General features: G+C 39.1%; 1 protein-coding gene across 42 annotated transcripts in view; it reads left to right on the top strand.

The window, feature by feature from the left end:
- TCF7L2 (transcription factor 7 like 2) overlaps positions 1-24,106 on the top strand; it is a 201,972-nt gene extending 177,866 nt beyond the window's left edge. For 3 of the 42 annotated variants that reach the window (XM_083741334.1, XM_083741325.1, XM_083741331.1), the window contains 7 exons: positions 1,734-1,874; positions 4,088-4,247; positions 5,756-5,875; positions 13,074-13,122; positions 13,655-13,705; positions 14,844-14,916; positions 21,898-24,106. In XM_083741334.1, coding sequence (XP_083597460.1) covers positions 1,734-1,874; positions 4,088-4,247; positions 5,756-5,875; positions 13,074-13,122; positions 13,655-13,705; positions 14,844-14,916; positions 21,898-22,336 — 1,033 coding nt within the window. In that variant the 3' untranslated portion in view covers positions 22,337-24,106. Of the gene's footprint in view, positions 1-1,733; positions 1,875-4,087; positions 4,248-5,755; positions 5,876-13,073; positions 13,123-13,654; positions 13,706-14,843; positions 14,921-15,571; positions 15,645-16,437; positions 16,467-21,897 lie in introns of those variants that run through there. The other 39 variants (XM_083741362.1, XM_083741328.1, XM_083741347.1 and 36 more) reach the window with 34 other exon arrangements.
- The last annotated feature ends 1,019 nt before the right edge of the window (positions 24,107-25,125 follow it).

Here is a 25,125-nt window from a genome sequence, read left to right as displayed (position 1 = left end):
CATAATTAGAATGCAATAACAGCCTACCAATTTGAAGGCTAGGGTTGGTAATATTGAGGAGTGGCAAGTCTCTTTTCTTTCCCATTCTCATTGCTTCACCCCCTTCTAACCCCTTCTCTTCTCATTTGATGCTACACCTGTCCAAAGTGCTGAATCCAACATGAATAAGGGAAGGAAGTGAGTTGGTGATGAGTATATCCATGCCAGGAATGAAAGGCTTTGAAGTGTTTAAGGCATCCATGCCCTGGGGTCACCAGGAGAGGCAAAGTGACACTACACTCTGGAGCCAGTGGAAGTCAGTGGGAGCCGTGTCTAGGGCAGGAGCCGGTATTATACCTCCACCTGATACCCAGACACTCCACACACTGGTCACAAGACTGCAACCTTCATACCTAGTCCTATTTAACTAAGTGGGGGCCAATATGACACAACCCTACCAATATCTGTAAAGCTTTATTCCTTCCCAGGAACAGCTTGCGAGGTGGGATGGAGCCACTATACTAGCTTCCTGGCTGGTGGTTGAGTGTGTTGCTCCTGGGAGCAGCAGGAATGAGGTAGTGGGGAAGTAGGTGAAGGGCAACCAGCCAGGATCTTCAGATTGGCTCTGCAATAGTGGCCCAGTAAGCAATAGCGGCCCAGTAAGCAATAGCGGCCCACCTGTTGGGAAGCTAGCACAGGTGATCTGCTTGGCCTCACCTACTGAGCTGCTTCTGGCACTAGCATATGCCATTGTTGTTGTCTGTAGCTTGGTTATGCTAGATTAGAATATGGCAAAGAATGACAAAAAGATGAAAGGGACCTGTGCAATTTTGCATGTGGGTTGAGGTGAAGAACTCTACTTCTTCTCCCATCTCTTTTTGGTTCAGCACACACATACACACCCCTTCTAGAGTAGCGTTTTAGGACTGAAGGGAAATAGCCTAGTCAGCTTTAATGTTGCTGCTACTTACTTGAGTACACTTGAACACTATTCATTAATCAGTGTATTGTTTTGCCACTAGAAAACATATTTATTGATTCTTGTTTAGTGAAAGATGGCTATAGGAACATAGGTACAACACCAGTACATGATTCAATATTTATATGACTGTACATTTGGATCTTATCACTCACATATCCCATTTTCCTTTCAAATGTTTCCTGTTTTCCCTCTTTAAGAAGTCCCTGCTTTTAAATGTCAAGTCAATTTCAAATTTGATTTCCTGTGCTATGGAGTTATAAGACAATGATTAAAAAAAACAAACCAATTTTCTTACGCTCCATTTTAAGAGACTATAGCTAATAAGGTGAAGAATTGCATGTAAATCGAGGTTCCACAAACACTTGCTATTTATAGCAATGAAATAAAGAGCCATTTTGTAATCCTCAGCCTGATTTGAGGTTCATATTAAAAGTTCAACTCCCCAGAGGCTGTTTCCCCATAATTTTATATGAGTAGGACCTGCACTTTACAATGAAGGAGGAGTGGTCAAATTTCTATTTTTTTTTAACCATGAACTGAACTGAACTATTATTATTGTTGTTGTTATTGTTACTATTATTATTATTATTTAAAAAGTTGTTATTTGTGTTCATGAAAGTAGAAGAATTATGATGTTTAAAGTATCATTTATTGTTGCTGCCAGTTTTCATATATGCTTGTCTAGAGTTTGTTTGCTTTTTATATGCCTTTTATTATATGCGTGTACACACCCCTCCCCATTCATTCATTTTTATTCTGACGATTTACACAGCTTTCTCTCCTCTAGGTTCCCTCCACACATGGTCCCTCCACATCATAGTTTACATACGACTGGGATCCCTCATCCGGCCATAGTCACCCCAACAGTCAAACAGGAATCTTCCCAGAATGATGTCGGCTCACTCCACAGCTCGTAAGTATTTTTTTAATATTCAAATCTATTTTACAAACTTTTATTTAATGTTGCTTATTGTAGAAGGTGTGGAATATTGGTAGCTGCCTTATGACAAACAAAGTAAAGACCATTGGACCATGCAAGCTCAATATTACACATATTGGCAATAGTTTTCCAGGGTTTCAGACAGGACAGTATTGTGGATCAAGTGTACTACCTTCTACAAGCAAAGCATACACCTCTATCACTAAACAACTGAGAGACATGAGCCTGCCCACCCCAGACCTGAGAAAATCCCAAGCCCCTTTGGAGAGTGCCTGTATAGATATATATGAAGTCTATGGTTTTTGAACGAGTCAAGATAGTGAAGAAATGTGTGTATTTGAAGCACTCAGGAATTCCTTATCTTTTTATTTATGGGTTGCTAATAGTAAAGTATTTATGGAACGTGGGTGGCACAGGGACGCGGGTGGCACTGTGGGTTAAACAGTGGGCTTGCCTATTGAGAGCTTGGCAGTTCGAATCCCCATGACGGGGTGAACTCCCGTTGTTCAGTCCATGCTCCTGCCAACCTAGCAGTTCGAAAGCACACCAGTGCAAGCAGATAAATATGTACCACTCCGGCGGGAAGGTAAATGGCGTTCCCATGTGCTGCTGTGGTTCCGCCAGAAGCAGCTTAGTCATGCTGGCAGCATGACCCGGAAAAACTGTCTGCGGAAGCGGACAAACGGCGGCTCCCTCGGCCTTTAAAGCGAGATGAGCATTGCAACTCCAGAGCCATTCGTGACTGGACTTAATTGTCAGGGGTCCCTCTACCTTTACCTTATAGCAAAGTATGCAGCTTCTGAAATAACTTCAGTTATTTGTTTCCAAAGCAATTGCCAACAATTCTGGCTAAACCCAGTGTATGTGATCCCATGTTGTTTCTAGTAAGACTTGGAGAGAAGTTTTGCCCCACAGATATTTTGCACATTCATATGCTGTTTATTAAATAGGGGCCATAATTTAGTATATGCGCTGCCAAAGCGAGCACAAATAGGGGCTGTAATTTTATTGGCCACGATCATTATTAACCAAATAAGCATTTTGAATGGTTAACCCGGGGCCCAATTTTTCATCCGCCCAGACATTGTGTTCAGAGTCATCACAATTGGCTCAATTGGTTTTAGAAAAGCAAACACATTTCAGAGCCACATGGTGGGGATAAGCATCAGGAAGGGGCTATCACCTTCACACACTGCTTGGCACCTGGCTGGCTACTGCTGGAAACCAGATGCACAGCATTGTTCTGATTTTGGAAGGCTCTTCTTGCATTCTCATGAGCAGGTTCACTTGCACTGGCTTCGATTTCCCATTCTCCAACAGTTTGGATACCTGTCTCTTCGTCATCCTCTACCCTAATTGCTTCATATCTCAGCACCTATTGCTAGGCAAGAAAATTAAGACCTAGGGTTTGAAGGCTGTCTACTGCCTTGGGGAGAGTGGTTATAACCCAGCAGAGTAACACCTACTTTATGCCCCAGGTCCAATCTCTGGCATCTCCAGTAGCTGATTAGATTTCAGAAGACCTGTCTGCTGGAGACTTTGGAAAGCTGCTGCCAATACTGGGCTAGTTAGACCAATGGTCAAGTTCACTATAAGTCAGCTTCTTCACATGTTCACTGTGTAAATTATTAGATGCCTGTGTTACTTGACGATCCACAGGAGAAGTTACAGGTGGGGAAGAGAAGAAAATTGTTGGAAGTGTTTATAAATATCCTGGGCAGCGGGGAGGTGAGGGCAGTAAAATGGCTCCTTGCTACCTCTGCATCTTATGATAGTTCACCTCAAAGCTCATATTTGCTTCAGAGTCAGGTACTCAAAACTGATGGCTATGTATATTTTGGAGCACAGAACCCTAGGTTTGCTCATGTAGATATGGCAAAAGGTTAAAAATCTGAGTAAATAAATTTTCCTGATGTAAAAAAAATACATGGAGTAGTGTACTGTAATCTCATGAAGCCATATTATCTTTCGAAGTTTTAATACTATATTGGATGTACACCAAGGGCAGCTCTCTCCCATACATGGCTACTGGTATGATGCTTTACAGCTAGTTTCTGGATTTTTGAGTTTTTCTTTGCTCCCCTCAATGTGGTTTTAATGATGGAGGCAAAGATTGGGATAAGTGCATAGAATAATTTTGACAATGTTGTACAAGCTCCTTCTGTCTGTTCTTGTCAACCATCCAGAAAACATCAGGACTCCAAAAAAGAAGAGGAGAAAAAGAAGCCACACATAAAGAAACCTCTTAATGCATTTATGTTGTATATGAAGGAAATGAGAGCAAAAGTTGTAGCAGAATGCACATTGAAAGAGAGTGCAGCCATCAATCAAATCCTTGGTCGAAGGGTAGGTAACTAGTCAGGATATGTATATGCAAGTTTGCATGTGGGATAGAATGAGAGTGTGATACATGTCTGAAATGAAAGGGCACAATCCACAATGTTATTTTAAGTGTGATTATGGCATTTGGCTGCCCAGTGGAACTTTCGAGCTTTCTGGTTGAATACTTGTGCTTTGAAACTTCCTTGCATTCTACTTACACAGACAAGGAAATAAAGTTACATTTTCACCAAATGCATGTGCACCTGCACAGCATAATCATATGCTACTTACTTTTATCCAGCAGATACATTTCTTTTTCTGTAGATATGACCCCGCTTTGATGTAGACCTTGCCTTTTCAACTCCATCCACCTCTCCATCAGTGCTTGGGCATCACCATACCTTGGTTGCTCTGCCCCTTAATTCTGAGACATGTCTTAGGAACCCCAGCATTCTTACTTCTCTCTGTAAGCTATCTCTAAACACACCACTGTAGCCTATTAGTAAAGAACTCTGTACTTAGAAAGCTGTAGAAGCTTTTACTTGAAGCTTGATTCTCCATTCTCTGGTTGTAGGAACCTTAAGTCTGGATGTTGTATGAACTGTAGGCCTCTGTTCACAAGTCCCATGTGAAGCTATAGTAATTTATGTAACTGGTAGCAGAAAAATAATAGTAAAAATAAACTTCTTACATATGGAAGGTGGAGTTGTATCTTAAAGCAGGCCTTCACAACTTGTGGCAAAGCATAGTTCTGAAGACAGGTAGCAAATTTAAGATTTATTGACTTCCCAGCAAGCTACAGCTTGTAGGTTCTATTTTACTTGTTCTGTCACACATTGTGCAGGCCTGCCTTACAGGCATTAAAAATAGGTGTTTGATTAATGTATGTCATTATTATTATTTGGAGAAGGCTGGTTTACCAGAGTGACAAATTGTGACAAGTGGGGAAGGGAGAGGCAAATTTAAAGTGTGGTCTACTTTATGGGCATTTCTTGCATGTCTTGTTCAAATGAATGCTGGTTAAAGGCGAATAGCTGTTGGCGGCTGGTCCATCAGGGTGAGTGGGGCTCTGTCCCATCAAGACCTCACCTGCCTGCCTTCTTACTTACAACCATTCCTGGGATGGCACCACCGGTCATTTTCCTCCTCCTTAGTCTCAGTGCTGCCCTTTCACAACACAGCAAAGAGGATGTTGGCGACAAAGCTGGAATTACCGGTAGTTGATTCTGCCTGTCATTGGCTCCTGCTTCTACTACTGTTGGTCTTCCAATGGGCACCATCTACCACTGGTAAAAGTCCTTGAAGAATTACACTATTCCGTTTTCAAAAGTGAAAGGCTCCATCGGTATAACCCAGCCTAAACTAACCTGGATAAAACAGAGTTCTTAATAATAAATAAATGAATAGTCTGCATCAGTTGATATGCTTTAATTGGCTGCCATTTTCCAAAGTTTGAATGTGAATGCACATTGTACACACACTATTACTGACGTTCTGTTGTGCTTGTGGTTTTGTTTTCTTTCTCTCTGCAGTGGCATGCATTATCCAGAGAAGAACAAGCTAAATATTATGAACTAGCCAGAAAGGAACGACAGCTCCACATGCAGCTTTACCCCGGCTGGTCCGCACGGGATAACTATGTAGGTGGCTATGTAGGTGGAATTTTTTTCAGTAGTAGAGCTTGTAGACAAGTACTGCTGTAATCTGCTGAAGTACACCCACACACGGAAGACAAGCACTACCAATCCAGTAATTCTAGCGGATGTTTTGGTTTTGTCGCCAACCCATTTGGATACAATTGGCACCCATTCAATTGAGGTGTGTCAGTAGAGCTCTGAGGGGGGGGCGGGGAAATCTGGCCGTGTGTCTTCCATCAGGGCACCAGCTTTTGTGCAGTTTCCAAAAAAAGAAAATAATAAAACAAGAAAGAGCTCCCTCTCTATTATCACCCTCATCTCCTTCCCTTACCCCCCAAATTAGTGCCTTGTTGCATACCTGTGTGAGAGTATAGTGGAAAGTGGAAGAATGGCTTACCCTAGCTTCAGAGAAGGACTGGCAAAGACTTGTTGGAGGTCTTGCTCTCAAGTGGGGCTAAATAAATTATTCCACCCTCTACTTTTTTATATTATTGTACTGTTGTCTGTCATGGTCACAATTTTTTCATAAATGCTTTCAATTCATGATGTCTTTACCAAACATCTTGGTGCTAGCTATTGGTGAACTATTCCTGTGCAATTCTCATTTGCCACACTTTCTTCTATTGAGTTATTCTAACTGTGGCTGCTTGCTTTCAGAGATCAGTGTCTCGATTTAACAAGAGAGAGATGTGCATGGAAGCTGCCTTTTGCATGCATGACAAACTTTCCTTTGTGCTGGCAATGCAGATGCATTGTGAATGAGCATTGGACACTAAAATGTTCATTCAAACCCTGATGAAGTGGCTGGCTTCATCTTTAGATGTGAAGGGGATGCAAACCTGCATAAATCTACCAATTAATACGCATGACTGTTTGGTCACAGCTATGGCTGAATTGCAACCAAAATCCCAGAGGCAGGAAATAAGCATAGCATGTACATTCAGAAGGAAGTAATAGCTCACGGATAAGTATTTCCAAGTTTACAGATTGTACCTAATAGAAATTGGTAAAATCTCTAAAGCTTCCCAGACATAATCAATCAATCAATCAATCAATCAATCAATCAATCACTGAAAGGCACCAATCATGTAAGGGAAAATTTAAATAGAGGCCAGATGTCATCAGTATCAAGACTTTATTGCAAAATCACAAGTGGAAGGGGGGTAATCAATTTATTTCATTTAAAAACATTGCTCCTCTGCTTTTGCCACAGATACTTTTGAGCTGTTTCGCAGAATTAGAATAATATACAAGATGACATAAAATACACAGCCCCAACATATTAGACCCTACCAAACAGATGTTTAAACCAAGTCTTGCAAGCACTATGGAAAGGTTAATACAAGTAGGCTTTGACAGACCTCCTGAGCAGCTGGTTCTACAAAGGCCTATAATTGAGAAGGGTGTGCTTTATATCTGGTAGGATGACCAGATCCTGTAGATTTAAGAGTTATATTGGAGAGGTTTCACCTTAACATGAGAAGGAACATGAAATTATTTCTTCATACAGGTATAATAGGTACAGGATCCCTGACCTCCTTTGCCTCTGGTCCTTGTATTGTTCCTGCCAATCTTACCTCTCTTATTGCAGACACTCTGATATGCATTATACTTATACAGTTTTGTTGAATCTGCTGTCTTGATTATTTCTTTAGACGGCAGTCCTATGCACACTTTCCTGGGAGTAAGCTCCATAGAACTCAGTGAGTCTTAGATCTAAGTGTGCATAGGACTAAGTGTGTGTGTGTGTGTGTGTGTGTGTGTGTGTGTGTGTGCGCTAGTTTTGTTTTGTTTTGCAAAGGCAGGAATTTGTTCTTCTGTAAATTAGGTAACCTATGTTCTTATGCAGCTGCACATATTTGCATGCATAAACCTATATAGCCTTACATGGAGAGGAGAGGCACATTAATATGCTACCAGGCAACATTTTATTAATTCCATTTATTGAGAGAAAACAAAGACAGCATCTTAGTTTAGTATTTTGGCTCCTAAAGATGAAGTGTTGTTTAAAACTTATAATCAACATCTGTGGTATCAAAATCCTCACATTATCCTTCCCTAGTTCTTATTTCTTCACATGCATAAGAGAGTATCTGTATACCCTCTTTTGAGGTGATTTCCCTTACAACCCAGGAGCTGCCTCCGACCTTTTCTGCCACCACCAAATTCATAGCCCACATTTTGTGCCATGAATGGAGTGGAATGAAGCTGTCAGACCACAGGGCCGATTCATTCCTGGTACTCTGCAGTCTGATTCCTCTTGGGAGTTCCTGGGGGAGTAGCGCTGGGATGTGCCGTAATGCTTGAAAGATTTCCAGGAAACATTTCCTCTGCTTTAGTGACTGTGTCACTGACAGATGGGCATGTACTGTGTCTTAAATGTTTAGGACCTTTACATTTGTCCTCAGCGTGTGAGCACTGAAAATCCCTTTCTTCTCAAGCTAAAAAGGACAGGATAAGAAAGCTGATACGTCCCCAGCAGCTTGAGGCTCTATCCCCACCTGACCTTCAGGGGGAACCTTACTACAGTAGGAGAACTCAATAGCTTTGGATCACACAAGCACATGATCTACAAGGGTTTTACTTTTTTCTGCATAACACTCAGAATTCTTGGAGTCTATCCTCTTCCACGTGCTTTCTTTGGACAACAGTCTTTCTACGGATATAGAAAGGAAGTGGAGACTGCACTGTATGTAGTGACTAGATGACCCTCTGTGTCCTTTTCATCTTGTATTTATGTCTCACACACTGATAGTATCTGCCATACATAATGAGGTTTTGGAGGCCTCTGTGCACATATCTTAATTTTTTCACAACTTCAAGCAAAATTAAATATCAGACGCTAAGTCCTTGGTTCCAAGTGTCCGGTCACAATTTAAGTATTAAATTTAGGGTTCATATTTTTATTTTTATTTAAGCAGCATGTCAACCAGGATAATAATTTTGTATACTTGAAAAATATTTTTAAAAAACCACTCCCTGAAGAAAGATTAAAAGTTGTTATACAAAAGCATGAATTTTCATTTTAAAAATAATCTCAGAAGTTCAATTTCAGTCCCAGGATGGATGGATTCAGTTTACAATACCCTTGCTATTCTGTCTCCATGGGACTACAAAAAAAAAATATTTTGATGAGCAAGACACAAATGTACAGTACTAATAAATTGACAGCTGGCTCACACGTGACAATCGTCCTACCCAAGATCACTTAGATCACACAAGGTCTCACCACCAGCTCACATCTAATCTATGCTTATATAAATTCTCTTGTTTGTGGGAGCTGGCACATCTCTGCAGATGTGTATATATCAGAGGTCTAAGGTTTTTGAGCTTGTACCACTATGGAAATTGTAGCGATTTCATATGCCACACACACATAGTTCACTGTGACATCACATGAAGATGGCCTAGCTATAGTTACTTGTAATTTTAAATTAAAAGGTATAAGGTTAAATAAACAAATAAATCAGTAAAACAACAGAGTAGAAAAATTAGCCGCTGTGAGCCCGGCTTCGGCTGGGGAGGGCAGGATATAAATAAAAGTTGTTTATTATTATTACTAAAGCTACTTACAAAAATCACAAAAATACCGAGAGAGCTATGGGTTCAGAGTGGAGAGCTCACTAGTAGTTCCTGTTTCCTCTGCAAAAAATAAAAATTCAGTGTTAGGAAATACTAAAGAAGGACTGAAATTATCAAATAAAAGTATGATCACTCTGAATACTGTGTACATTTCTGGTCCTCTCTCTCAAAGAGTATGCCAGTTTGCTGAAAGAGCAACAGTCTTTGGGGATTCTTAGTTTGGAAAATACAAAACTAAGGAGGGATATAATAAAGATTTATAAAACCAGGCATTTTTATCAAGTGAATGATGAGGGAGAACAATAGAGTAGAGCTTAGCAGTGTAAGGTTTAGAAGTCAAAAAGGAAGCACTTAAACATGCAATGCCTTATTAACATTTATTATGGTGAGATATAATGTCTCTTAGCTTAGATTGATTTTAATTAATCAATAATTAGTCAGTGGCTATTAGCCATGTCATAGCATCTCCATCTTCAGAGGCTCTGGGTCTCTGGTGACCAAACTCTGGGGACTAGCAGTGGAACAGAGTTTCTTGGTTTTAAGCCACCTAGAAGCATCCAACTCTCTGTTATTGGGGAATGAATATTAAGTGTAGGTAGATATTGGGCTGATCCAGTAAGAATGCTTTTGAATACCGTAAAATGTAGCAGTTTTGAGAGACAGCTACATATTTTCCATTCATTTTCAAGATACCATATAACATGATATCATATGTCCCCATGATGTCTGTGTAACATTTACTAATATTAAGTTATGTGTTTTTATATTATAAAACTCCCTGTGATGCTCGGGTGAGGGGCAATGTATAAATTTAATTATTATTAACACCAGTGATGAAGAACCTCTGGCCCATCACATGCTGTTGGACTGCAGCGTCCATCATCCCTGACTATGAGCCAATACAGGCTTGGGTTGACAATATGTAGAGAGCCACACATTCCCTATCCTTGCCTTAGGCACTGGAAATGTCTACATGGTGGCTCAGTAAACAAAAAGAGGTTTGCCAGTCCACCTAATTATAGCTGTTAGACATCATGTGTAGGAGCTTGTGAACGTTGCATATTCTATAGTAAAAAGTACACATCTCTTCCAGAATGCAAGGATTCTAATAGAAACAAAACATCTTTATACTGTTTCTCTTCCCACAACATTGCCACTTATTTAATATTATGTACTTGGTTCAGAAACTTGTTTTTGAGGAAATAGGAAGGGCCTTTGAAAAGTCCACCAAACTATCTGAAGTGAAAAGATGCACTTGTCAGGTATTTTTGATGGATTACTTTCGAAGGGGAGAATAGTTTTTCTAAAATACTTATCACAGTGTCAGATTAAATTATAAGAATTTACTTTTCAACAAGCTATCTTGTTATCTGATGGTAAAGGAAGTTGGTCAAGTAGAAACTTATAATTGCTTGACTTTTATGTGGGGAGGGGGAATTGAATTTCCCACCTCTTCCTCTAGAAGGATTAATTCAGTTCTACCTGTTTTGCTCCAGTCCTTTTCATGCAAAATAAGAAACTCTCCATGAAAGATGTTTACTAGTTCACTATCCTTGTCACTTTTGTTGGTAAAATAAAATATATTTTATACCATAAATTTAAAACTGTTTCAATAATATTGCGTAAAAAAATTTGATCCTTAGTTATGCAGTACACCATTGAAATGTCTGAGTTGTTTTGGTCCCCTCTGTGGAATTATTTATGGAAAGGCTATGAAACATTAATCTTTGTGGATTTTGAGTATGGTAGTACTATATAGCTGAGATTCTAGTTCCAGTCTGCAAATCACCTTATATGTGGTAGAGATTAAGTTGAGGCTTAAGTTGGGTAATTACTCCGTTTCTGTAGTAGTGCCACAAAATTCCTGGCAGGTGCATTAAATCTGAACAAAACAAGCAAGCACAGACACAGCCTTCCATCAGCAAAAGTTCACCTGAACAAGACTTTATTTGTCACATCCAAATCGGCAGGGTAGCAGTTTACAACCAGAATGAGCAAGGAGGAACAAGTTCAAAGATCTTATGCCTGGAGACCTGCATGAGCTACATTTTCAAAAGGAGTGTTCACATCTCCTCTTCTTACTGGTACATTCCAGGGAACATAAACATCATAGTGGACATGCTGAGTTGAAACCCAAAATGAATCGCTGAAGTGGGAACTAGACCAAGCTATTGAAGAGAAGACATCACAGATCTAGGAAAGCCTCTCGCCCACCTACCTTATGGTTGTAGCCAAATCTTCACTAAGCCCAAAGCTTTCTCGTTCCGAGAGCATGCTTTCAGTTTACCCGCTGATGAACAGAGATCTAGTCTCTGTTACTCCCTTGTGAATTTCCATTAATATCTCCTTATTAGAAGCAGAACATGCAAGTAACCACCAGGATAACCACACTATGCAGAGCCAATAAAGCAAGGTGAGACTGAGCAGCCTTTTAATGTTTGCTCAGCATTGCCAGTTCTGTTGTAGGGAAAGCAAATTTACTGAACATAGACACAAGCCCTATTCAGGCCTTACACTAATGAGGGAAAGTGGCAGGGCAGATGGGTGTGAGCATGCTAGCTTTACTTCACATACACCCACAAGGTTGCTCTCCATGACTAATTGCAGCAGGGAACTGGCTTCTGCTTGTCATAAAAGTGAGCTCTGCATCATGTAGGAATCCTAGCCAAGTGGGGAAAAACCTCCCTGCAGACCGTTGCAGCTCAGCTTGTGAGGAGCAATGGCAACAGTGATGGGATCGAGCCCAGCATGTTCACCCCCATCTTCCTTCTCAGGTGTTTTAATTTCCTTACTGGTATAATACCTGAATAGGACTGCTATTCTTTTCATTTCTTGGCGTATTAAAAATAAGAATGATGCTTCCTTAAGATTCATGGGGAAGTTGAGCCTTATTTCTAATACTTACGTCTTTGTTTGTTTGTTTGTTTGTTTGTTTGTTTATATACCCCCCTTCATCATAAGATCTCAGGGTGGTTTACAAAATAAAATACAAGATAAAAACACAAGTAAATAATTAAAACTGTTGACAGGAAAAGGTTTCCTGCTGAATGCAAGTTTGCAATCCATTTTTAACTTTATTTGTTCATGAGATTTTGTTAGACATTGTAGAGCATATTTTGGGTACAATATTTTCCCACCCATCCCCAGTCCCATTTGTTCTGACTGGATGAAGAGCAGAAGTATGTAATGGTAATTTATGTAACACAAACAGAGTCTTGATTGCTGGCCAGTTTGGGATTCTTTATGGGAAGTGTTGACATTAAATGCTCTGACTCGATTTTATCCAATAGTAGTCTATATCAGTAGTCTTCATCGCTTCAGATCCAAGACCCACCTTTAACCCAAACACGCATTTGGCGACTGATTTATTTTATCATACATTTATGTGCTGCTCTTTGTACATGGTGTAAGTTATACTCTTAGGAGTTCTGAAGTGTCGCTATGACTAGAATGAAATGTTAAGTAGAAAGTGGGCAATTTGAGATGCTGAAAAGCGTTGTGTTGCCACACACATTGAAATGTTTTCAAATATGTACAATTCTAGCAAGCTTTGCAGAACATTCCTTTCCTCTTGCCTCTTTTTGAAAGTAGGTTCTGTAACAACCCTTTCATGTATTTGTGTTTCATTCAGGGCAAAAAGAAGAAAAGGAAAAGGGACAAACAGCCAGGAGAGACCAATGGTAAGTAAAATGGAATGTTTTATGTATTCCTTAGTGGAACAATGAAGGCCATAAGTTACTAATACTGTGCATAAGAAGAAAGTTTGAAATCTCCCAACCTTCTTGCCACAGGGCCATTACTACATCCAGCTTTTTCCTGTTGGATTTTAAGTACAGTTAAATTCTTATTGCTCGCCTTTTAAAACCAGTAGCCACGTAAATGCATGAATAGCATATTATAATGGTAGTTATGTTTGTCCTTAATAACTGCAGAGCTACTCACTGTAGAGCCATAGTTTGTTAATGCCTGTGCCATTATTACCAAAGGTGTGTGTGTGAGAGAGAGTTTGGTATTAATCTGGGCTGTTTCTGTGTGAACTGATGCATGCCTTTACAGTGGTAAATTGCAGCCATTTTTTTTTAAATTAAGGAGGTTTGCCATTCTTTCTAGAAAATTAGAAATACTGCATAGGCAATCTCATAGTCAATTTTGAAAAAGCCCTGATTAATTTTTTTCTTTGAAGCCTTTGTATAATTTGTTCTTTTTTTTCAGAACACAGCGAATGTTTCCTAAATCCTTGCCTTTCACTTCCTCCGATTACAGGTGCTAATGTCATTTTCAGCCATTTAAAATAGTTTGTAAATTGCTCTTTTTTTATCCTGCCATTTTAGATTTTATTAACATTTAAACACTGACATTAAAAATAAATTTATCATTCACACGTTTGTAGCGTATATATATATGTGCTATGGTTAGTTTTCTTTCTTTCTTTCTGATTTGTTATTCATTACAGTTGCTATTAAACAGTAATGCAGTAAAAATAACTCATTTGTACTAACTGTGCAAATTGAATATGCAGTATTTCTTTAAAGAGACTGATATAAAAAGCTTAATAATGAACCTCCTTAATCTAATGGCATTTTATGCGGCACCCACTAAGTCTTCTCATGCCTGCATGCGATATATATATCTGTATAGAGATATATATATAGACATATGCCTTTCTACTCAAACATATCCATTGCTATTCACCTGCTTTACCTGCATACCACTTGCTTCCATGCTTCTGATCATTTTATTTCTGGCTGAAACTAACATATCCATTTTGCTATCTGCTTATTCTGAACCATTTCTTTTTTTCTTTTTTCAATTATTTTTTAAAAAAATACAAATTGAATGTTTATTCCCAAAGCTGCATTATCCCCCCCCCCAAGAAGAAAGCATGTTAGCTATTTCTATACTAAGTTCCTTGTCTCCCCTCCACACACCTTTTTCCCCTATAAAAATAAATATTTTTATATCGAAAGAGAAGTCCAGCAAATAGTGTTCTTCACAAACCCGCTGCATTTCCTGGGGCTTGTGCAGAAACAGTAGACGGGTTGTGCCTCCAATGCCTCTTGAATCAATTGCAATTCTTCCCATTATTATTATTATTATTTATTATTAACAGTCCTTTCCAAAGGGATACTGCAGCTTTAATTGCAACAGCTAATTTCAAAAGTTTGATAGATGTGATAATCACTATTTAAAGAAAATAAAACAATCAAAAGTTGATATTTTGCAGTTAATAATGAGGTCATTGATTTTATTTCCTTTTATTTTTATTTATTTTTCTTATTTTTATTTTTTATTTTTTTATTCTCCTTTTCTCTCTCTCTCTCTCTCTCTCTCTCTCTCTCTCTCTCTTTCTCTCTCTCTTTCTTTCTCTTTTCCTGCTCGCTTCTTTCTTGACCTCATTCAGACCTGAGCGCTCCTAAGAAATGCCGAGCGCGCTTTGGCCTTGATCAACAGAATAACTGGTGCGGCCCCTGCAGGTGTGTATAGTCTCCCCCCCAACCCCGACTTGCTATGGCTGGTTTTGCAGCTGGTTTATTTGGTACTTCCCCCTTCCCCTCCCTCTCCTCCTGCTTTGTTGCTTTGTAGCTCTGTGTTGTGATCTAGAAGACACAAGGGAGTGGGACGCTGCCGTGAATGATCATCTCTTTCTGTTTAAAGGATTTCGCTCTCTTCCGCCGCCCCCCCCCCTCATTTTTGTTTCCTCCACCCACCTGCACACTGCCGCTAGCTGGAAAATTCCCACTGTAAGACAGCATCAGCCTAGGCTTGCACACACAATCCCACCCTCCTCTCTGGAAAGTTCCATACCATATATATATATATATATATATATATATATATATATACACACACACACACACACACACACACACACACATTGCTAAACATCCTTTGATACCATGGTGCAGAGTTCAGCAGAGAAGACACAGGGCTAAGTGAAGAGAATGCACAGCAGGCTTAGGCATTGTAAGTGTGTGTCGCCTTGTGGAGATCCTCTTTCTTTCTTGCCCTTTGGTCTGCGAGATTGCCAAATGAACTGGGAGAAATGTTAGCTGTAGCTAAGATTTCGCATCCAACTGAGCTCTATCCACCATTGTGTTGTTTTTTTTTGTGTTTACCTTGTGCTAACAGATGCAAATACTCCAAAGAAGTGTCGGGCATTGTTCGGGCTTGACCGACAGAGTTTATGGTGCAAACCGTGCAGGTATACTACCCATTAGGCCTTTGGGAACTAAAAGCATTCTGTCATCTTAGTATTAAATGTGTGGTTTATTTTTAACCCCTCCCCTTCCACTTCTCGCCTTCCTTGCTTCTACGACATTGATTGCTAATCAATTTTTGATCTTCAGAATTCTTTGCTAATTCAATGCAAATTTCTTTTCCTTCTTGACCAATAACCTCTCTTTTGGTAGTAGAACTGGGAGTTGGTACACACATCCCCAAGATGCAGAAACTAACATTTTCTTGGTCAAACAAGTGTGTTAAGTGGACATCCGTACAAGTGTCTATAAGTGTATGCTCTCAGTCTCCAAAGGATATTTGCAGCACTGGTATTTTCACTGTGATGAAAGAGGATACAAATTAGAATTTCTGCTTGGATCTAAGCTAATAATATATTGGGAGTCAATATAACAAATTCTTCTGTATATTTTTGAATCAATCTTGTGTGCTTATGAAAGCTCAACTAAAATTCATATTAGGCACATTCATAAGGTGCCTGGCAAAAAATATTTGCAGTAGTCCATTTGTCTCTGGCTTGTTAAGTTGACATTTGCTTGGCAAGTTGTTTTGGGATTTTAATCAAATTACAGGACATTGTTCTGCATTGTTCAGCTTAATGGCACCGAAGACCAAAACATTTGAAACAACCCATGTTCTACTGCAGGATAAATTCAGTATGCACTTGTTTCTTGGTGAAGGGAAGCAAACTATCTCTTGTTGAATTCTTTTTTCCCCTTAATATGGTTAAATTTGTTATTTCTCTGTTCTGATCCAAGCAGTCTTTGAATTTGGAATATTATGATGGTAGGTATCTCAGTCCAACACACACTCTTTTTTGTATGTAGTGCTCCCCCTCCTCACCTTTCCCTCTGATTCACACCCATACCATGTGCTTCATTCTGTTTTTTTAGACAATAGAGCAGTTATTCATATTATATGCATGCCAATTCTGTTAGTTTTGTGATGCCAAGCTATACACATGGATTGAAAACGTACTGTACATCTAATTGTTAGATAAAGTTCATGCATTGTCCTTTAAGGACGGCATTCCACCTGAACTCTGTAACTTCCCATCAGATGCATGCGTAAGCACTGTGATTGTGTGACATAAGCAGCAAAATAGCACAGGTCATTGTCAATGCAGATTATTGAATACCTTTTGGAAATTACAAGTTCAAGAAAAATTTGAACAGCCAGATTACAACTTTAGCTTTCTAAAAATGAGACAACTCATTTAGAGAGAGAAATTCCTCTTAACACTACTAAGCTTATCTGGCAGTTATTCTAGTACATAGAGACATAGGCGGCCATTTTTATATTTGTCAAAACTAGAATGCTGGTGGAAGGTAGGAATTATGCTCTAAATCCCTTATCAGTAAAGGAACTATTTTGAACTGAGATAGAGGCCAGCAATGTTGGCTTCACACATCTGGTCACTGCAACATAAGCAAAGGCATCCCTAGCCATCTGTCTTGAAGGTATACAGTAATAAATACTTTGTCAAAGGCTTCGTTTGGGGCACCTTAGGTGCTCACTGCCATATTCACCTGTGACTTGGTTTGTGCACGGGTCTGAAATTCTCTTTGCCCTGGGAGGAATATGAGATTAAAGACCATTTTTGTATGTTTCTTGGTTTGGTCGAAAGTGGCCAAGGTGCATAATTGTGCATGGGAGGGGGGTTGGGATCAAGGGAGTCCGATAGGATGTCTTATGAGGATCAGATTTGGCTCTGGCTGCCTGTCTCCAGCATGCCTCTTTTATTGCCTTTTTACAGCAGCCAGTTTTATTGCTTTAAAACTACATTTAACTGTTTTCAAGTCATATTTAAAGAGGATCTGCTACATGATCTGTAGTATTTTCAGTCAAATGATCGTTGAATTGTGTGTGGAGAGAAACAAACTCTTTTCTCTAATACAAAATAGCATGTTCAACTTAACATAATTTCAGTTTAGTTCTAAAAGCTTTGCGGTAGGATCTTTAAAATGTCATTCTTGAAGCTACAGAGCATGCATATTAACACTGCAAAAATTTTTTTTAAACAAACTGTTACAATAAACTTTAACTTGAAACTCTGTAGGTCATCACTTTCTCTCTTTCTCTCCCTCACTCTTTCTGCTTGACTCCAGTGTTTTGTTTTTTCTGGGGATAGATGATACATTGCAGAGTTCAGTAAAGGAGCAAATACTGGACGTGATTGGGCGAGGGCATCCCACAAACCCAAGATAGTTTTTGATTTCTGATAGCAAAACTCTACTGAGAGTAAAATGAGGACAGTTGGAACAATATTAGTATTAATTAGTACTTAATATTCCAAATATGCATTAGCCTGTGAGGCTAGGTAAGTATCATGGCCCACACTTCATGTGTGTCTCATACCTAGGTCAGTACTGTCTAGAACATAGAGTTAAATACCTTAAAGGTCAGTTAAATTAGGTATAATGCTTTTAGATAGATATTTGGTTTTCTATAGCTGTTACCAGTGCCATCATAACTAGCTGAACAATAAAGTGCTTTTGGGTTTCAATTCCAGTATTTGCTTCCTGGTATGTCATCTACACTATATTAAAGCATATATGTACGAGACATTTACCACTGGGCTCAGGGACACCTTAACTATTCAATTAATTAATCTAAACATGCTTTGGAGCTAAAAAATTTGCCCATAATCCACTAAGTCTAAAGTGCAAAAAGAGAGAGAGAGAGAGCACTTTGCATGTTCCATGACTTATTAGTGCTGTGTTTATATTTCACAGTTCTGTGGTTGCTCTTTGTAAGCACAGAAACTTTTGTTGAGTGCTGAATTAAAAAGTTGTAAGATTATTTTTTAAAAAAAATCAAGTTCCTGGACCTTATGGTCAGGAAAATCACTGCCAACATTTTGAATTTCCAAATGTTGACCAGAGAAGGAAAATACATTTATGGCTTGCATAGCACTTTGTCCCTTGCCATAACTCACAAAATAAATTGTTCAGGATAAGAAAATAGGTCTGTATTTATTAGTTATTATAGAATTCAGCTTTTCTCAGCACTGATATTTTTTTTTACATACTACCCTGGGCTTACTACTTGTTTTCTACAAGCCTCATGCTGATGACCTACTGTTTACTCAGCTATAAATCTATACCTGTTGCAACACTAATCACAAACGTCCTAAGAAACATCTGTTTCTCTTGTCCTTTATATAAAACTGATTTGCCTGAACCATACGAGACTGATTCTGATTTTGAAGTGATTTCTGTAAATGAACGGCAGCAAACAGTAACAACCGAAACACCACTTTCAGTAATGACTCTACTTTTGCCATCGCATGTTCTGGGTTTTCTTGGCCCGATGCTGTAGGGAAATCCTTTAGTTGTAAAGAAGAGTGGGTGTCAGGGAGGTGGAGGAAACTGAATTTGGGCACTGATCCCAATCCTATTAGGGACAACACTGGTAATGCAGACATGTAGTTTTCTTCAGCACCTCAGAACAAGAACCCATCTTGAAGCTTGTTGGCTTCTTTATGGGCTTACCATTTCAGGCTATGTCTGTAATGACCAGATCCTTGAGCAAGGAGGTGCATCAGTGAAGTTGAGTTTGGTGGGAGGGGTTAGCATCTAGAGATCCTATCCATTAATCCATGAAGTGTATGCATGCACACACATGCTCCTCTACCCTTTGTCCTGCATGGCCTGCCAGAGCCTCCCACTGCCTCCCACCAACAGCATGGCGACTGATTCAGAAGGTCCCCATGGCATTGACAGGTAGAGCTCTGTGTGCTATTTGGAAAACGCTGATCTGTAAGGCAAGATAATAGTACCTTGCATGCCGATGTGGAACATATAATGGGATCTCCTAAATATTAGCACCACTCTGTTAATATAATCTTGCTTATTTCCTATGGGTTGGTAAAAAAAATATATGCTGCTTTGAACTGTTGATATGGTAACATTGCCTCCTTTCTGCCTAAAGGGACTAATTAAAGAGTAAGACATAAAGAACATGAAATAGTTCAGGCCAGTGGACTACATCAATTTCTCGCTAATAGATTTCCAGTTTTTATTACTTTAGGTAGGAGGCTTCTAGCAAGGTTCTGTTTAGAGCCCACCAATTACTCTTTTTTATCTTTTAACTTGCCTTAATAAAGCATGGTTTGCTGTTGCTTGCCATCTCGCACTTTCTCTTTTATTTTCTGCTCTGTGCTTTGTTGCTTTAATTCATAAGGTTTTACATGCATGGCTGTCTTAGTTTCTAGCATGTATTGATCAGCAGGCTAATGTGGTTAAAATTCTCCACTGCCCTAACAACTGACTTTGCTGTGTGGAACGTGGGGCAGAACCTTAATCTCATTTTTTTTTTTTTTTTTGGAAGGGAAAAATTATTAATCTGTTCTGTTCCAGAAAACTTTAGGAACTGACAAGAGCAAGTTGCTTGGGTTTCCTAGCTAATCCTTTCCAAAATGTGACCCATTCTATTTATTTATTATAAAAATATTTATATACCACTAAATCCTAAGAGCATATCAAAGCAGTTTACAACATTAAAATGATTTTTTTAAAAATGATTTATGAAAGCATAAAAAGTTAAAAACAATTCAAGGGGGGGGGGAGTAAGAGCTAAATTTGGAAGCTGCCTTATACAATTTGCTCCATTTTGACCAGTATTGTTTACACTGCCTTGGCAGCAGCTTCCAGACAGAGGTCTCTCCTAGTCCTACCTGGAGATACCAGGGATTGAACCTGGGACCTCATAGAATAAAGTGCAAATGTATCATTAAAGGTGCACTGACAGAGCATCAGTGAAGCGAAATGGAGACTGTGACATGAGACTAGTGCTGGGTGGAATGCCCTCTGAAGTGGACATAGTCCACTCACTTGGATTTGAAAGTGTTAACTCTCAGATTACAGATGACTGGGTGATAGTGTTACTTTACTGGACTTTTATAATTACACCAGTGGAAAATTGCGCCAGCTGACCTTTATAATTCTACATATGTGTCAGCTTGGAATCAATCACTTAAGTCCTGACACCTGATGGGGGCATTGGTCAGTTTCAACACAGGGTCAACTGGCCACATACGATTACTTGCCTCTCAGCCTCAGCTGAGAGTCTCATGCTAACAGACGTGAACTTCAGTTGAGAAAGGTGCCTTGTATTACTCCAACATGAGTGCTTTGGGCAAAAATGAAAAAGATCAAAATGTCGTGTTTGCTGTGACCGGTTTTTAGAATCCGTTTGCCCTGTGGGAAACTGCTCCAGAGGACGCATTCATTGTATGCCTAATATTTTTATTCTGCCACTAGACGTGTCTTCTGAATATTAGGCAGTAGGTGCAATGCATAGATGTTGTTCTTTATGTAAGTTGGATAAGCCAGGGTGCCTAGTGGCCTGATTTAATAGCATTGATAATTTTTGTGAAATTCTTAACCGTTTTCTGATTGTTTCTCTTTACAATGATACCTGTTGTTGCTTTGTTTGTGCACTCCACGCCTAACCAAGATTTAAGTTTTATTTTGAAGTTCTTTTAATTTCTATAAATTAAAGTAGAAACCAAACGATTCCTTCTCCCACCCCACCCTTTACGAAATAAAATAAAATAAATGAATGTGTGATAATCCACAACCTGCAGGTTATACAACCAGTTATTCTTGTTAATTTGGACGGTATTTCTGTTCATCTTCCTTTTCCTTCATTTCCCACTTTTATTCTTCCTGTTACTCTTTCTTCTTTTTTGTGTCTGTGTGACGTTGATTTTTTTGTTTGTTTTTGTTTTCACACGGTGTGGTTCTAAACAGAAACAAGCAGGAGTGGTAGATCCTCGGCTACAGTTGGTCGCAAAGGTGGGGTTTCTTCCAAGGCAGGCAGGGAGATATTCCAGAAGCGAGACTCCAGAGTCAGTCTTTCAGAATGCTTGGTGCCAACTGAGAGGAAGTATCTGCCATATTTTGGTTTGTAGGGGAACGAGAATGTAAAAGCTAAGAATAAATTCACCTGGTGCTAAAAGAACATAAAACCGATAGCTTTTAAAATAAATAAAAAATTACCTAAATGGGACAAAGCGCAAATTCCGCTAGTTAGGAGAAAGACGGATTCCATAATCGTTGTCCAGAGGTAGACAGCACCATTATAATAATTGGGTATAGCTAAACAGAGCCTGGCATAGTTGGTTGATGGCTCTTTGCTTTAGGGTTATTATTTTTCCCCTCCAAATAGCGTCTTTGCCCTTCATTCACAGATTACTCTCTCCCTATTTCTAGGAGAAAAAAAAAGTGCGTTCGCTACATACAAGGTGAAGGCAGCTGCGTCAGCCCACCCTCTTCAGATGGAAGCCTACTAGACTCTCCACCGTCTTCTCCCAACATGCTAGCCTCCCCCACAAGAGACTCAAAACCACAGACTGAACAAACCCAACCTCTCTCGCTCACATTGAAACCCGACCCACTCTCACACCTCTCGATGATGCCGCCCCCGCCGTCCTCCATAGCCCTGACTGAAAGCTCCACTAGCAAATCCAGCGGTCTGCCTGCTAGTAATTGTCAGAACGGGGCACTGGACCATCAGTCTGCCACTTTACCGCAGTCCGCGCCGTCCTCCTCTTCGCTAGCGCAACCCTCGACATCCTCCTTGCATTCCCATAATTCTTTGGCTGGGACACAGCCTCAGCCACTGTCACTCGTCACCAAGTCTTTAGAATAGCTTTAGCCTCTTGTAGCCGTTTTTAAATTTTATTTCATTTCTTTTTGTGTCAAGATTTCTCCCCTCCCCCCTTTTTTCCGTTTATATATTTTTTAAAAATTTGTGCCATATGGCTGGCTACATTAGTTGATGTGTATCGAGTTCATTGGTCAATATTTGACCCATCCTTATTTCAATTTTTTTTCCTTTTTAAATATGTAGATGGAGAGAAAAAAAAGCCTCATGATTCTGCCAAAATTTTTATCAACAGCTGTTTAAAGTCTTTGTAGCGTTTAAAATATATATATATAAATATATATATACATAACTGTTATGTAGTTCCAATAGCTTAGTTTCAAAGACTGATTTTAAAAATGAAAAAAAGAAGCAATTTTGAAGCAGCCCTTGCCGAAGGCGTTGGTTCTTTATTATTTGTATTAAATACGAGCTTGCGAACCAATCATTTTACATCTGGTTTTTAAAACTTTTTAAGGGCACAATGAATGCAGTGCCGCTATTTTTTCCCCATTTTTTTTCCTTTGTGTGATATAACTTTTCTTGTGATGTTACTTGTTATTGTTTAAATGTACAGAAACAAAGGGTTAAAATGTGTTAATATACCTTGTTCCATGGTGTTGTTCTTTTTTGGGGGAGGGAACGCTACTCAACAATTAAAAAGTATCACAACGCTATTGGACCAGTAGTATTTATTGCTTTAGAGATTGCTTGTTGTATCTGTATGTTTGTCCATTTTTTAAAAGAAATGCTTTCCTTTCTTTTTTTTCCTTGAAACATTGTGTAAAGGTCTTTTTTCCCCCCTTAGTGTAAGCAACATATATATAACAACTCATTTGTACAAGGTTTTTAAGTTTATATATAAATGTGTATATATATATTTTTGTTGGCTTCTTTTTTATTTTGTTTTAATTTCTTCCTTTTTTTCTGTCACACAGTTGCCACCAAATGGACATTTGCAGATGGATCAATAGTGTAAAAAAAAAAAAAGCTTTAAAAGCCATTACATGAAATAAGACTTGAAAATTTAGCACGGGACTTTTTATCAGTACTGTTGGAAAAACAGCAGAATTTCCCATTCAGAACTGCAGATGACTTCCCCTGCCACTTGTAGGCTGTGAGCAAAAAAAATTATGTGCCAAAATTCTCAGTGATTTTCTCCTTTCCCGACAATTTTTATGCTGTATTTTTTTTTTTGTTCATCCTGTTTTGCTGTGATGTTACATAGGTAGATATGTATGTAGTTTTTAATGTCACCTATTACAGACGTGTTTGGTAGCAGATTGTCCAGAAAGCATTTTAAAATGAAGAGGTATAAACCCTAAAGGGCCAAATTCTGTATATTAGATTATTCATAAAATGAAAAATCAGACCGCCACTTTTATGTACACTTACTACATACAGGTAGGTAGTAAACTTTAAAAAAAAAAACCTAGGCATGTTGATGTTGCAAATTTTTTAAAAGAAGATAAATGCTGTATAAAGCTGAAAAAAATGTTCATCTGTTCATCCAGTGCCATTGTAGTTGACATGAAGCGATTGTAAAACTGTCTCCAGTTTTCTTCTCTGGTTTATTAAGATGCTAACTATGACATTTTTTGTGAATCCTTTGAATGTTTCCTAACAGTTGTGATGTTACTGTTCCGTTTTATTGCTCTTATTCCGATTTTTCATTTCTAATGGTTTGGAAGCCATTTTTGTAATGAATAAATGTCCATGCTGTACAGTATCTGTAGCATGCAGTTCTGGATTAATAAAAGCAACTTAGTACGTGCAGATGGACTTGCAGCTCATTTACCTAGAGGTTTTATTTAACCCCCAGCACCTCCGCCAAAAAGGCTTTTGACAGGATGTGTTTTTATCTCTTTCAGGAAAAGCAGCTTTAAGAAATGCTGAATAAACCAACATAGAGGTTGGGCAGGTTGCTAAGTATTTTGTGACTGCCTAGTCCTGAGGTTATTTTATAATGTTTCAGATCAGAGGAGCATAGGATTGACTCAAGACTATTTAGACACTATGTTTATTCACCAAACACAGATAGGTAATATTCACTGAGAGATTGTGTCTCACCCAAAATACACAATCTGAACTAAATTTGGATACTTTAGCCTCTAGGCCAGGAGCAGCCAACTTACGTTCTCATCTTGGCCACTGGCCATGCAACAACCTCTGGAGGGCATCCATCATGGTGGTTCTCTCTGCTCTAGACTAAGCATAGGGCAACCATAATCTGAAAAGGGGTATAGCTTCTGCTGCTGTAAGAGATCTGAAAAGAACCCAGCTGCCTCTTGGCAGGTTTCAAGAAGCATCTTAGAGGGAAAGCACAACCACACCTAGGATCCCCTTTCCACAGTTCCTTGCAGTATGCAAACAAAAGAACAAAAAGGGGAGAGGTGTAAGCTTCAGATGAACATGGAGCTTACATATTTCTTAGATGGAATAGAGTTCCCTTTTCTTATATTACAAGGAGCAGGAGAAAGTAAATGAGAGAAAACATGCTGAGATGCTCTTCAGTGCCTCTTGAAATGTACATAATATCCCACAATGTTGCAAGGAAAAAATGATGCCATTCTACTCCTCCATACAGCTCTTGAAAAGAAGTCCCTCAGGAATCCTGTCTCTCTTTTTTTGAAATTTGGACACCCTTTTCACCCACAGTTCTTCCCCACTGCAGTAAATTCTGTTGTGAAAAAGTTGGAGCAAATATCTCTCTCCCATCTTTGCAGACAAGATCATCTCTAGAATTCCGCTGCCATTCATTTGAGGATTTTAATTATTGGCACAACCATACGTCT

This window comes from Podarcis gaigeae, assembly GCF_964106915.1.
Source record: "Podarcis gaigeae genome assembly, chromosome: 5".
In the NCBI taxonomy this organism is placed as follows: Eukaryota; Metazoa; Chordata; class Lepidosauria; order Squamata; family Lacertidae; genus Podarcis; species Podarcis gaigeae.
Note: the sequence above shows the minus strand (reverse complement) of the source record. Positions and strands in the feature narration are given on the sequence as shown.